Here is a 14983-nt window from a genome sequence, read left to right as displayed (position 1 = left end):
ATCTGTGTCTACAGTGGGAAGCCATTGTCTGACATGTCTAGTTTTTTTTTTCTTTGTTATCATCTAAGCATGTCATCCTATCTCATTTTTGGAGAATTAAAAAATGAACATGGGCATGCCAGAGTTATCCAACCAGTGGACTTTGAGGGTTATAATGCAGTCCCATTATTGCCATTTTCTTCAGCTTTCTTCAGGGGCAGCATGTGTACCATGAGAAAAGTGTCAGTTATTTTTAGGTTTACATCAAGGAACATAAAAGGAAATGAAAGCTAATGTCAGACATTGAGGTTTAGGTGCTAGCTTTGAAACACCTTTTTTCTTCTCTCTTCCCACCTTTTTTTGTGAAACAAACAAAATAATTACAACAGGTGTGCCACGAGACACATGTGACCATGAAAGATCCTGGATCTTGAGATTTATGACGTTGTCTTGCTTACACTTGCACACTTGGGCTAGCTTGTTTGTCAATGTTTAAGCCTATTGTTTTCTTCCTGTTGTAATTATTTTGTCAGAAATACTTTACAAAAAGGAGAACAATTACTGCAGGTGTAGTGGAAGATTTTAATGTTTTTTTTTTGTTTTTTTTATTTATTTATTTATTTATTTAAACACTGGTACTGGAATTTTACACAGGAAATTAGCCCTGGATCTTGAGGATTATGAAGATAACCTGATCTGCATTCTCATCTGTTGTCCTGTTTGTTACCAAATGGGAAGCCTCACAGTAGTAGATGTGGAAAAAAAATTATTTTCGTCACAGGAAACATGCAAACATTTCAGCCTTGGTTACACTGTTAAATTGTCCTTGCAGTACCCATCTGATAGCAATTTATAGAGACATATTTCTCATACTGCATAAGAAAGGAACACAGTTCATATTCTCTCTCTCACTCAATCTCTCCCTTTCCATCAGTGTGTTTGAGCGGGAGGAGAGTGGACTGGTGCAGGAGAGAGGTGGGCCCACTGAACCACCGGAGCAGAAAATGTGGCCGGAGTTATTGGTGCTCTGCCAGGGAGCAGGTGGCATTCAGAACCTGCGCCAGATCCAACACACCATCCAACTCAATGAGGTGGGCCTGAGAAGTTTTTCACTAAATAATTAGCCTAGTGGTGCACTCCAAGACAAAATGATTATTTATTTTATTCATTTTTATTGTTTTATTCTTCAAGCAAAATTATAAAATTCCGAAAGAAACTAATTTGATGGACATGCCAAATATATTTTCGCCGCCCAAAGAAAAGCATGTATATCAGTTTTTCTTGACTTTTAGTTTTCAACATCATTTGAACATAGCAGCTGTCAGTTGTCATTATGAATGGACCAATAGAAATGCTCCAAAATATTTATAAGACACAGAGAAATCTTAATTATGAAGCTTGAAAGAAGTAAAAGATGACAAATAGAGCTTTTTAAAATTAAATTATACTAAATTACTTAATATTTAAGAAATTGTTTAAGAAACAAATAATGATTGAATAATTTATAGAAATATTGAAAAAAAAAACAGTGAAAAAAGTGAAAAAACAGTGTTTTATTATAAGGTTAAGATAAATTATAAGTAAAGTTAGGGTTTGCAATGACTTTGCCAGTATACAGGCTGTGCCCAGAACTCTTATTCTTAATTATCCTCATTGAAAATTATTTGGCATCATATTATTAATGAAAAGAGATTATAAATTACTATGTGTTCCAGGAAACTGTGTCCCATAAATGAACATCTTTCCTATGTGGCTCAATTACTACAGCCTCAGGCACCTCTGAGAATACTAAATCTCCTAAAGCATCTCACATATGTTTCACAGATTAGCCATTGTGGTGAAAAGGGAAAGAGAAAAACTGAGGGTCAATATGTTTCTTTACTGTATCTGAGCATACAGTAAATCTTTGCAAATGATGCACTATTTAAGAGTGTAGATTTGCTGAAGTTTTATTTCAAGTTCAGTTCTTGAGTGACATGCTTCTTTGTGTCACATCTATACATATCTCTGTCCTCTTCAAATGTCCTGCTTCCAAATCCTATTCTAGATAGACTGATTAATTTCTACCATTGTCAGGCCAATTACTTAGGGAATAGAGAGAAGAGAAATGTCCATTATGTCCAAAATTGGATATGTAATAATTGTGGAGTAATTGTAGAGATGTACTCATTTGTCCACTGGTGTGTTCAATCGGTCTGTAGAGATTCCTGTTTAATTTGACCATATTAATGGGTGGTTTTTGAATATAGTCTAATAATAATGTATGTCTAGACTAATCCAGGTTTGGGTGAACTTTAATATATATGCCCTTCCCATTTCCAAAACTTTACAATGGTGATCCTTTCCTCAGAGAAAGGATATTTTTTTCACTTACTGTTATCTTTCCAACCCCCACCCCCGTTTCATAGGGTCTGTTAAGATCTAAGCTAGAAGCTGCTGAAGACTCAAGTGAATCATCTCCCAAGGAGCATCCTTCAGTTCAGTTCAGCTCAGTGGCCAGTCTGTTATGTCCGTTCAAACCCCTCTTCCAATTTGACCACATTGGCCATGCTAAGTTTGATCAGGTTAGTGTCTGTTTGCTTTTCCAGTGTCCAGAATTGTATAAACTCCTGTGCACTCAATGTTTCTTCTGAAATCTTATCCCTTCTTCAGGGTTATAACAGCACTCTCATTCCCTTTGCATTTTATTTGTCTTTTTGGACTTGAATTTAATTTTTCTCCCAAATTTATAGTGACTGATTCCATCTGTCAGCTAGGTTTTCCAGATCACACTATGCTACCAGGTGGGAACCATCTTGAAGGTGAACTCATACTTTCTCTAAGACATGTGGAAGCAGCCACTATACATTTTCAACATCACAGCATGCTTGAAGGAGAAAATTAACTGTCAATTCCTATAAAAAGATGTACTGTATACTCATTGCTATTTTACTGAAGAGGGGAATTGGGAGCAGTGAGTTCAGAGAATAGATGCCGTGAACCTGACTAGAATAGATGACTTGAAGAAATGTGTTCAAACTATCAAAACCATAAGGCTTTTGACTGGTTCTGCATATCTAATTTTACAGTTAGAACAGTTAGAACATGATTGGTCACATGTCACTTGGTTTTGTGCTTTTCGAACACAGGATCAGACATTTGAACCATTTAGAATCCATGTTTCCTTTTCTTTCCTGAAAGGCTTTATACTAGATCTTGGAACATTGCTGATAAGATTTGAAGGCATTCAGCCCAGAAGCACCACAGAAATGAAAGAAGTAAGTCACTGATTTTGGAGGAAACGCTCTGGATCATAAAGAACAGACTTATGGCTGTGGTGCTCCATGTTCTCACTGCTCCTCAACCCATCTAGTTGATGCTGAGAATTGGTCATGATTAGCCTAGGCTTATGCAGGATTAGGATGCGCCAGAACATTCAATTCTATTTACATTGCTATTGTGTTGAGATTTTACAAGCTCTGATTTAACACCACATCGCTCAATGATGAGTGCATTTTGAACAATTAGAACACAATTAAAAAGCTTAATATTGGACGTAAAATTTGCCATCTTCCTATAATTCACACCATGTGAGATTTTTTTCCCTCTAGAGACTTTAAACACATGTCATTTGTCTGACGTGTCATTGCCTTCAACTTTTATTTAAAGCAGTTCATTTATGCCATGAACTATTTCTTGCCTTTTTTTTTTCTTCATGCTCCAGTGAGCGAGTGTAGCTTTTTCCTCAAGGCCACCAGAGTGGAGCTGGCAAGGTGAACGGCAGAGAGGAACCGAGAGGCTTTAAAGTGCTTTTCTGGGATGAACTCTCCCAATTCTCCGTAGGTCGCCTGGTCCCACAGCAATATTTTAAATGTGGAGGGGAGACAAAGCTAAAAAGCTGGGGAAAAAAAGGTTAAAACAGAAAGCAAAGAGAGGAGAAACTTTTGAAAGTGCTTAAAAAGGTGAACTCATCAAGTACAACATGGCTGTGAATGAAAAATAAATAAATAACGAAACCTTATCCCTTGTGGCACTTGGAAGACGTCATTTATTGAAGTTTTAATTACGAGATATCTCAGTCTCCTTGAACTTCTTTGGGCTTTGGGTTGAAGGCAGGAGATTTCTGCTCTTGTGTCATGAGACGTTGCCTTGAAGGTCAATAAGTGAAAGACATCTTTAGGAGTAGAACTTTGCTTTTATTCTCTTTTTGTCTGTGCAGTTTTTTTATGCGTTTCCTAAGCCCAAAGGCTAATACTTCAGCTATTGTTCTGCGCTAGCTAGAGCACTCGTAATCCTTTTCTGCTTATCACAAGCGTTTGCATTGCTTTGCATAAAGAACCCTATTAAGAGGATGATTAAAAAGCTTTCCGGGCTTCAGGTGGCTGTGCTGTTTGTCAAATCAAATGGAGAGAAGAAGGAGAAGAAGAAGAACAGGAAAAAACGAGTGACGATCCATCAATCAGCCGACTTGGGAGAAGGAGGGGCTGCAGTGTTCTTCTTCTTTCGTCAATAAAAACTCTGCCTGAAGTTAAGAGTGACATTTTGGCAATCAAAGCAATCGGATTTTTATTTGCCTCCTAACAAAGGGCCAATCTAGCCATGCTTGCTGGGAAAACGAAGAGGGGGGAAAAAAAACAGAAAGAAAGCACTGGGCAGCTTGCCATGAACAACAGCTAGAAGAATAACGACTCCTCTCGCAAAATTGATTTATCTTTTTATAAATGATGGCTACATCCCTCCCCAAATGGATTTATAAATTAATTGTTGTCTTATTGGAATAAAAACCTTCTTGTGCAGACATGATAGATAGATTCTGTCGGAGGGGTCTCATCCGGGACCCCCTCCTTCTTAGTTAGTCCAGCCCAGCTGGAGCAGTAATTTTCTGATCGTATTAACGCTGATTAATAACTAACAATACTCGATGCTCGTTTGTCAACAGTCAGCACTGAGTGAGAGAGAGTGGGACTGGGCCCAACTGCTGCCGCCCATTCAGAGAAGCAGTCAGGTGACCTTCAGAACACTGCTCGCTAACAGGTAACAACAGATGATGTCTACTGAGAGTGAATGCCTTTTTTTCAGTCTCTGTCTCACTTTGTCCTTCTTTAATTCTCAGGCTTTAATTGTTGCCCTTGATTCTTTAGTTGCGCTCCCTCTCTCTCTATGTCTCTTTCTCTGTCTCTCACTCTCTTTCTCAGCTCTCCCCCTCCACCCCGTGTGGACCTATTTTCTGTCATGTCCCTCCGTGTCTCTCCTTTGTAAATGAATATGCTGTGGGCATGGACGGACAGTCCCTTTTGGAAAAGTGTGCATTTGTGTTCAGGATCATAGCTTTATCTTGTGTGACCTTTTTTTGTCTGTTTCCAGCTGTGTGTATGTGAGAATTCAGATTTTTTCCCCACTTTATGACAAATTCCCAGCATGCTGTCTTTACTCAAAGAGACTAGTAGAAAGTCCTCCTCCATTGGGAAGCCCCAAAAAGAAGTTTTGGATAAAAAAAAGAGAAAAATTCAGATATCTTTTGGAGCTTCCTCAAAGGTGATATTGAAGAGTTTGCCATTTCTAGATCCAAGTTGCAATTGGAACCTGACTTGTGTGTTAAGCATTTTTGTGAATGCGAAGGCTTTGTGTCTGACTTGTTGTCTGAAGCACATCTTACTTAGAGTATACGTGCTATCGGACTATTAGATAACCTGTCTGGCTCTTGTCCCATATCCTAAAAAATACAAACATAAATACACATTTAGGCTCACTGCTCCATAAAGCCTTACTCCGTGTCCAGTTTAGGTTCTAGTGCATTTTTATTTTTTTATTTTCTCAGCAATGGCTTCTTAACAGGCAAACATCCTCTCAGACCCTTAGTGAGTTGTCTTCTCATAATGGAATGGTGGACAGAATTCTCTAGAGTAATGTGAACAACCTAAACTCATGTTATTGTTGAGACTCTTAAGCAACTGTATTGTACACACTTAAAAATTAAGGTTCTACAAGGGTTCTCTGTTAAAGGAAATGGTTCTCTACCATGAACAATTGAAGAACCTTTTGCATCATGAAGGGTTTCTTCAGATTAACGGAGAATGTTGGTCATTTTTAAGAATGTAGCGTTTCAGCTGTGTCTCTCTTTATAATCTGCAGATAATCTGAATCGTGATATCAGGAAAGTGCATTAAAGGCTAAAGGCATCATGGCTTTAACAGATTATCATACTGACACATACATACTGATGTTTTATGGGTGTAAGTAATATAATATAAATGCACATGTATTAAAGAATGAATATAAGAGCTGAATCTAATGACTATACCAACCTGTAGTTAGAATAATATTTGAAAAACCCACTGCTGCAAATGCTCACCTATCAGAGATCTTTTTCTCATTGATTGATAGTAAAATATCTTGTGGATACTTTGGGCCAAAACCCTGTAGATGCTCTCTGGCAGTGGGGCACTGGTCAGTTGCACACCTGCTTTACCCTCCCCCAGCCACTGCAGATCATTTTGGAAAGCATCCAGATTTTGGTGTATCTCCACAGCTGGAAGCTCCAGTATGTTCATCCCTCTCTCTTTCAGCACTTGTAGTGAAGGAATGTCTCTTTCTGTGGCTAAAGTTGGGTGGTTACAAGAGACTGGGAGAAAGTGAACAGCTAATAAATGTGAAGGAGACCCAGCGTTCATTCATTCGTTCATTGTCCGTAACCTTATATCAAGTTCAGGACACGTGGAGAACAACACACCAAACTCCCGGAGCGGGACTTGAACCCACAACCTCCAGGTCCCTGGAGCTGTGTGACTGTGACACTCCCTGCTGCACCACCGTGCTGTCCCTATACCCCAGTGCATGTCTTCAGTTGATTAAAGCAACTAAGAACTTTGGTCCTACTTATTTTTCATATAGTTAACAGACTCACAAATAGATTTCCCTTATTGCAGAAATACATTTCCTGTTGAAATCCAGTTCAGTTTTATACATATAATATTTTTCACAAATCAAAGACTCAAAAATGTATCCTGTGCTCCTCTGTTGTCACCAGATCAAATTCCTTATGGCCAATAAATCTTAATTCTGATGCTAAGATAGCAATAACCATATGCGTCATGTGACACATACAGAGCCTTTTAACCCCTGCAGCTTATCAACTTTTACCATAATTAACAGTTAAATAAACCACGACCCTGAAATGGAGAAGCGCAAATGAAGATGAGATGAGAACAGTTAAATAATCACCAAAACTGTGCTGTGAGGTGTCATGATGTAAAACTACTACCTTTGAGACAAGTGCATTGTGCATGTTGAGTGCAGCCCATACATCCCTGTGGGGGTTGTAAGTTATACAGCATGATGGTAAAGTAATATACTGTCAGTGGTGGCCCAAGTCATCTGATTGAGGTTGTGCTCTCTTCCTCTTCTTCCTCTTCGTCCTCTTCCTCAGCTTGTTGAAGGTATAAATATTTATGCATTGGGGTGACTCTGTGGGCGACTGTGGCTCGGCCCTCTCTCCAGACCTCAATTCTGAGCTGTCATGCTGAAGACTATCAGGCTGCCATAAGGGCCCCTTGCACCTTGTCTAGCAGCTACATGAGCTTCATTTCAAACCGCCCTCATTTTTACACGCACCTTCCAACAAAGGGCAAGCGGCTTGTCTGCCAAGGACGGTGTTCCTAATAAGGGTGGCGTATGTGTGTGTGAGAGAGTGTATTCCATCCTGCTTGCCCTTGTGCTGCTTTGTTGCACATGTGTTTAAAACAGATACTGTCACTCGGCTCAGTCTCGCAGGCATTACTGCAGGATTATTCATGAAGGAACCTGAACTTTGAGTGCAGACTGGCATGCCCTCCCGAGAGAGAGGGAGAGGGAGAGAGAGAGAGCTGAGTAAAGAGAATGCAAGAGAAAGGGGTGATGGAGACAGAGAGAGAGGCAGGGAAGAAGTAAATATTATATAATATGGACTAATCTCTCACAAAAAAAAGGAGTCCAAGGCTTTTGTGTCTCAGCTCATTACAGCTCTTTTTGTTCATAGCGAGTAGTTTTATGGCATGTAATGAATGAAGTGGGATTATGGGCGAGTGAATGAATACTGAGAGCCTCATATACTAAGCCTTCTGCAGTGGTTTGTGACTAAAATAGGATGCATTTTGCCTACTGGTTAGATAAGAAAGCTTTATATGATAGAAAATGTGTTACATGCCAGGCATATTCAAAATAAGTAAACAAATGAATAAAAAATAAAAAAACTGTCTCCTTCATGCTAATGCATGTGAGAGGATTGCACAAACATAGGAAAGTCCTAGTCCTAGCCTTATTACGTGTATATGTAGCCAAAAAAAAGATGTTTTCACATTTTTACGTTGTTTGTTATCAGGGATTCATGCTTTTAAAGAAGTTCATATCATTGTCTTCCTTGCACATTAGGGTCTTGACCTGGCTTTCTGTAAAGCTCTTTAGTGACTATTCATTCATTATCTGTAACCGCTTATCCAGTTCAGGGTCACGGTGGGTCCAGAGCCTACCTGAAATCATTGGGTGCAAGGCGGGAATATACCCTGGAGGGGGCTCCAATTCTTCACAGGGCAACACACACACACACACACATTCACTCACACACTCACACCTACGTACACTTTTGAGTCGACAATCTACCTACCAACGTGTGTTTTTGGACTGTGGAAGGAAACCAGAGCACCCGGAGGAAACCTACACGGACACAGGGAGAACACACCACACTCCTCACAGACAGTCACCCAGAGCGGGAACCCACAACCTCCAGGCCCCTGGAGCTGTGTGACTGCGACACTACCTGCTGCGCCACCGTGCCGTCTCCTTTAGTGACTATGCCAGTTCAAAAAGAAAAGATAAAGAACATCTTTTGCAAATTACATTTGAATTGAACTGAATTTTACACACCATTATGAGCTGAGAAGAGTTTCCTCTGTTTTGCAGCTCGTGAGCTAGTACTTCCGGAATGAAAGACATCAGAATTCTTCAATGTGGGGAGGTGTAGAGACTCTGAACCTCTCAAGAGACCTCAGACAGACGTAGATTACACACGTGATAAAGATTGTACGACTGAGTGAGTGATATCAGGGACAGGTCTGCAGACCAATGTCCCAGTCTGCATCTATTTCTGTCACTTTCATTTCAGTGCATACTGAAATAGACTCAGTTTATGAAACATTGCTCCCCACACATCTTGCCACTGCCTCAAGAGACATGTTCAGCTATCAGCATTAGAGACAGAATGATTTACCATTGCACTCACTCTTTTATTCTTTCTCCTCACATTCTTTTGCTCGTTTCTCAATATCTTCCTTTTCCTTTATTTCCTTCTCTATCTTTTTTCCTCTCTGTAAATTTCTCTCTCTCTCACACACACTTACAAGTCATTCTCCAGCTCTAAGCACTGACCTTATATATTGTATATAAGGTCTATATAAGCCATAACTGTAATCTGTGTAGTCTAGAGGGCAGACATTTGTAGACGTTTTTCAGTCTAAGTTGTTAAGCCCTGTGGTAGATGACTTCATTAATTCAGAGAAACTTTCAGTGCCACTCCAACCGCTACACAGAGCCAGATGGAAAGAGAGAGAGAGAGGGAGCAGATTTACACAGGTGTGGGTGTCCTTCTTTGTCACCTGTCATTTGGCCGTCTCTGCCGGCGGTGTCATAAATCATTCTCAAATGGAGCTTTTCAGCAGAACAGGACTGATTAATGGAGCCTCTGGCTCCCCAGACTCACACCTGACACTGAGAAAGAGAAAAAAACCAAGCAAATTCCCAGACTCTGGCCTGACCCACACACATTAGCCAGAGTTATGGGGATCAGTGGTGAAATGACTTTAAACGCGATAGACAGTTTATGGCTATTGTCAAAGATCTGTGTTAGCATGAGACGTTTACCGTTGGTGTCTGTGTTATGTGTGGAGTTGCTTCATTCTGCGTCCTCTGTCCCCAAATACTTTTTTTGGAAAATTATGGTCTCTTAACCACGTCTGTCTGAAGCCAAAATGGTTCCCTACTTGACTTATGGGGCACCTTTTGGAAAGTATTATACATTAGCTTTTGACCTGTAGGACATTTATTGGAAAGTCTGGAGACATTTCAGGCTGAAGGTTTTCTTTAAAGGAACACTAGCATTATTTTAAACCTAAAATTACAGCTTTAGAATCATTGTGCTGTTTTACTGACTATAAATAGGCTCTGTTGTTGCTACGCTAGGCTCAGCACTGCAGAAACAGCACTATGTAATTTTTGTAGGAGGGTAGGACTCCACCTCACCCAGGCCAGGAGCAACAATATCAAATCAGTTTCAGTAGCATCTAGACGTCGTTAGCCGCATCGGTCTTTAGTACATGTTTAGCACTTTACGAAAATCACCGTTCATTCCTAAAACACATTGTGCTCATGAACAGATAAAAGAATATTTCTAATCTTGCCGTGGCAATGTAGGAAAAGAGTTCATAAATGTGTCTTATTCCTAGAATTGCTGTGAAATTGTTTGGAAGACTGTCTATTAGAGTTCCTAACATTGCTGAAGAAGAGTTCATACAATTTGCCTGACCATTTGAGAAAGACATTCTATTTTTAATTTTTTTATTTTATTTGTATTTTTTTAACTGAAGCACACACACACATGCCTCACAGTCTTTAAAGTCCATGTTATGCTGTCTTTATTTGTGGAAATTGCATGTTGCATCAAATACCCTTGAGTTTTGGCACTCAGGTGTGTGGCCTGGGTCGGCATTTACACCTCACGCTGTCATCACTCTGCAAGCCATAACGATTGGCCGGGCAAAATAACTGTTGAGTGAATGGCAGTTGATGGTAGGTCTGAAATGGAGTGCTTTAAATTGCAGTGATAGGCAGCACACTTCACCATTGGGCAAATGCCATCTGTTCCAAATGATGGCCATATGGTAAGCTTTCCTTTCCCAGGGAATGAAATAAAAACAAATGTGTCAAAATGGTGGGTCTTTGTCCACAGACGCTGATCAGATCCGTTAGAGGCAGAATTGCACTATGTATGTGTTGGGGGATGTTATTGTTAATGCCCCACATTTTTGGTACTTGCAAGATTGTAGTTTGCGTGTCTTTCATACTGTTCTCATGGATTTGAAGTGTTTTGTGGTGCAGGGGTGAGCAGAGCTGTCAAGGTTGAGGAGGCTGGCATGTTTTGCTGTGTTAGGGGAAAAACAAATACTCTGCTTGTCAACGCATCACCTCAGTCATTTTTGCAAATGAAAAATGCAAAGATGGTGTGGAAAGCTGACATAGCTTAGCATGCCATCATGAGGATACATATATATATTTATTTCATAGTTCCATACATACTATTGGATCTGCCATACGTAGAACAGCTTTATGAGGTGTTTTTCTCTCACACCTTTTGTCATAAAACATGTTTCATTTAGATAGGCCTCTGAATTAGTGGGTGGTCTCTGTATATATGCATGTTTTTGTGTGTGTGTGTGCGCGCGGGAGTAGTGAATCAGTGAAGCCTAGGAGAAGGCCGCGGCCCCACCTCACACAGCAGAGGCGGGCTGAAAGGCTCATTAATCAAACTCCGAGTCACAGATGTGATGGCTTCCACACAAACTGCCAGCAGACTGTGAAAGTCACATCCAACAGAGTCAACTGTCAAGCAGCTCGACCACCATCTTCCTCCCTGCTCTGCTATGTTAAAACCCTCTTTATGTCTTTCATTAGCCGCTTCTGCTCTTTCTGCTTCTTCTGTCAGTGATCGATTAAGATCTTCCTGCAACATGGGAGCAGCCAGCTTCAGTACGGAATGAGGAGACTAGTTTACAGGCTGGATGAACCCGACTTTCTGCTTGATCATCTGACAGGATTCATTTTTTGTGTGCATTGTCTTCGGTGTGAATAACAGTTACACTGACAGTAAAAATCGCTAATTAGCTAACAGCTAATTTAGCCACTCTTTTTCCCTGACAACGTCCTCGATAAAGCCTTTGAAATCCAGATCCCAGCCATCTCTCTCAATAATGCTCCATTATCCGCCATAATCTACCGGCCTAATTTACAGCCCTCCAAATGAGCTCCATCAGGGCCGCGGTGGAGGTTCTAATCTGTCCCGCTTCGTCGTGGCTGCCCCGTGATTGACAAAGCCACCCTGGCAGCTGGGTGAGGTGCTCTCTCGTCCCCGGATTGAACAGGGGGCCACTGACAGGCCTCGAAGCCGTGGGCCCCCGGTGTCACCGCGCTGCCACTCACAGAGCAGCGCCATGAGCACCCAGCCATTTGCATCCAGGGCCAGGAGCATATAATTAGAAGGATTCCTGCCTGTCAGCATTCATCTGGTGCTCCAGCGAACATGCTCTGACAAGACGATGGAGATGGAAAGTGAAGCCCAGTGCTAGACTGCAGGGAAAAAGACAGTGTGGTTATATCTGCAGAGGCAATCAGTGTGGTTAAAGCGTCTGATGGAACTGTATGAGTAGAATTGTAATTAAGCTTTGAGGTGCACTGGTGAAGTCATTGAGATGAAGTGCATTCATTCAGTACAAATATTAAAGCCAATGTTCTTGTTTACATATCACACAGCTTTTTAATAAAAAAAAGTGCCGGAGCAAAGAAAATCATTGGCGATTGTAAATACTGCAGCTCAAAGCGTTGTTTATGATTTAAAAATAGTACCTCCCTCATGCTCTAGTTATTATATTTTTTTGTAGGCTACAATAAATGGCTGGTTAATATAATGCTTGTCGCTTGATAGAACTGTGTCTTCATATCTCCTGAGGCAACAGATAAAGTTTTGTATCGTATGTGTGATTTTTGTCCTAAGGGAGGAACAATCAAGGTACACATGAACACAGCAGCTGTGTCTCAATATTACTGCAAAGGCATTGTGGATGAAAACAGAGACTGACCTCCTCAAGGGATATCATTCTACTTTTTACTGGTATGCTCTTATACCAGCACACAAGTGCTGCTTATTCTAACACTGCAGAGAACATTCACATCAGGGTTTGTTTTAATCAAACTGCCAAGTGTGAATATGCCCTTAGAAAGATGATACATTCGCTGACTTAACTAATAAATTTCCCTTCCAAACTCAGTAAGCAATGAACGAATATCTAAGAGCAGAATACAGCACAGCAAACCCCCCTAAGCACTCATTACAGTGCTAAGTTAACAACAAATCATGTACTCTGGGAAAGCTTTGTATCTCTTTCATCATGTCTTCTGCTCATAGTGTAATAACTGCTGGGTAAGGTTTTTCTTTTTTCTTTCTTTTCTTTAAAAGCCTTATTAACAGTGCGATGTTGTATGACTCCTGTATCTGTAGTTTGCCATACTTATATTTCCATACTTATATTCCAGGGAGCAACCTATGCTTGCCATATGCTCTTAACAACATAATTCACAAGCAAATAACTGAACCGTGGAAGAACACGTTTGGTTCCCTAAAGAACGTCTTTTGCTGTTTACTTTCATGAGGGTTCTTTAATGTCTTTTTTACCTCAGACATTGAAACATGTCACATCAACAAGGCCTTCCTTCAAATCTCATCCAGAACCTTATCAAACATGACCCTGCTACCTCTCTGCCATAACCACCCAAAGGCATGAAATATCAATGAGAAGGTGAGGTGTCCTTCCAGGGTAGTTGAGCAGATCCCCCAGGGCGTTAAGGGCTTTGGATGGCATAGTGACACTCTGGCCCCTGGGCAGATGGTCAGCCAGCCTCCTGGGCCATGAAGGCCCTTCATTGGCATGCAGAGGCTGTGTGCAGATCAGGGGCAGCATGGAAGGACAAGGAGGGAGATGAAGGTTGCTCAGTCATGGCTGACGAGGAGAAGGTCTGTAGCCACATCTGCCTTATGTCTGCTTTGCTTTGAATAGGAAGTTGGATATGTGCGTGTGTTTTTGGAAGAGAGTAGCAAAAAGACATATTGCAAATACATAATCTTCTGTACTTGAAGTTGATTGACCCCTGTGTAAGAAACAAGATCAAAGCAAAATGATATTTTATCGTCATCACATTCCTTTCTCGTTGCACCTTCTGGAGTTTAGAATTCTGCACTTTTTTCCAGATATGACTCTTGTAAATAGCTTTTGGGAGCCCATATAAAGCTTAAATAAGAAGACGGACCTGCCTCCTCCACCTAATTGACTTCCACTGCATGAAATACAAGGCTAAGATGGAAAATGTGCTCCCCACACCAGCTCACTGTAGAGCATTCTTTTCTGTGCATTCTTGAGGATTGCCTTGATGTGACAGGTTGCTATGTTAGCCCAAGTTGTTTTTGACAGAGCACAAAGAAAAGACGAGAAAGGAAGGCTTTAAAGCAGCACATTGAATTCTTCTTCAGAGCAGGATTGAAGTCTCTGCAATTGATTCTTTCTTTTCCCTTTTCTTGTGCTTTCTCTTTTTACTCTCACTTTTTCTTAAACATCTTTGTTTTCTTCGTATCTTTGCTTTGTCACGACTGTTAAATACAGGCTGCTGGATTGAATTTGCCCTGCTGAGACATTTAGTGATCCTAATTGTGCCTGTGAGTCCAAGACCAGCTAAGCAGGGATCAGATCTCTCAGATGTACGTATTCTATTAAGATGCCATTTCCACCTCTGCTGTCTGCGGTCATCTGCTCATGTGGCCATGGCACTATTTTTCCAGACTATGACAATGATATGAAAGACCATTCTGGATGAAAGATGCTCCTTTTCAGGCCCTCAGACTTTCCTTCTTTATCTTTCTCTCTGATCATATCATCCATCTCTTGCTCCTCTTGAACTTGGGCGCTCTTGCCAGAGGGCAGCAGATCTAATCAGAAAGTGGGACTGAGGGGTGGTGGGAAAGGGGGCATCACTGCTTTCCCATCTTGGGCCCAACACTGTCCTAAAGCTCTTCCAGGCAATCAGTCATTCAGCTGCATCTGTCCATTTTAAACTCAGCTAAGCAGCTTGCTTTGGACTCTGTGTCTTGCTTTCTCCTTCCCTCTGTTTTCTTGGAAGACCTACCACCTGCTGGCACTGTGCCCGCGGCCGCTTGCCCCCTCCTGCTTTGAGAGAG

The 14983-nt window shown here is 41.0% G+C and overlaps 1 protein-coding gene across 4 annotated transcripts in view; it reads left to right on the top strand.

Moving 5' to 3' along the window:
- LOC136679461 (uncharacterized protein KIAA0825-like) overlaps nucleotides 1-14983 on the top strand; it is a 121917-nt gene that overhangs the window by 54270 nt on the left and 52664 nt on the right. For all 4 annotated transcript variants that reach the window (XM_066657987.1, XM_066657988.1, XM_066657985.1 and 1 more), the window contains exons 17-19: nucleotides 914-1070; nucleotides 2388-2543; nucleotides 4898-4992. In XM_066657987.1, coding sequence (XP_066514084.1) covers nucleotides 914-1070; nucleotides 2388-2543; nucleotides 4898-4992 — 408 coding nt within the window. The remainder of the gene's footprint in view (nucleotides 1-913; nucleotides 1071-2387; nucleotides 2544-4897; nucleotides 4993-14983) is intronic.

Source organism: Hoplias malabaricus, chromosome Y (assembly GCF_029633855.1).
Source record: "Hoplias malabaricus isolate fHopMal1 chromosome Y, fHopMal1.hap1, whole genome shotgun sequence".
Classification (NCBI taxonomy): Eukaryota; Metazoa; Chordata; class Actinopteri; order Characiformes; family Erythrinidae; genus Hoplias; species Hoplias malabaricus.
The sequence above is the reverse complement of the archived record's forward strand: the minus strand, read 5'-3'. Positions and strand labels throughout refer to the sequence as shown.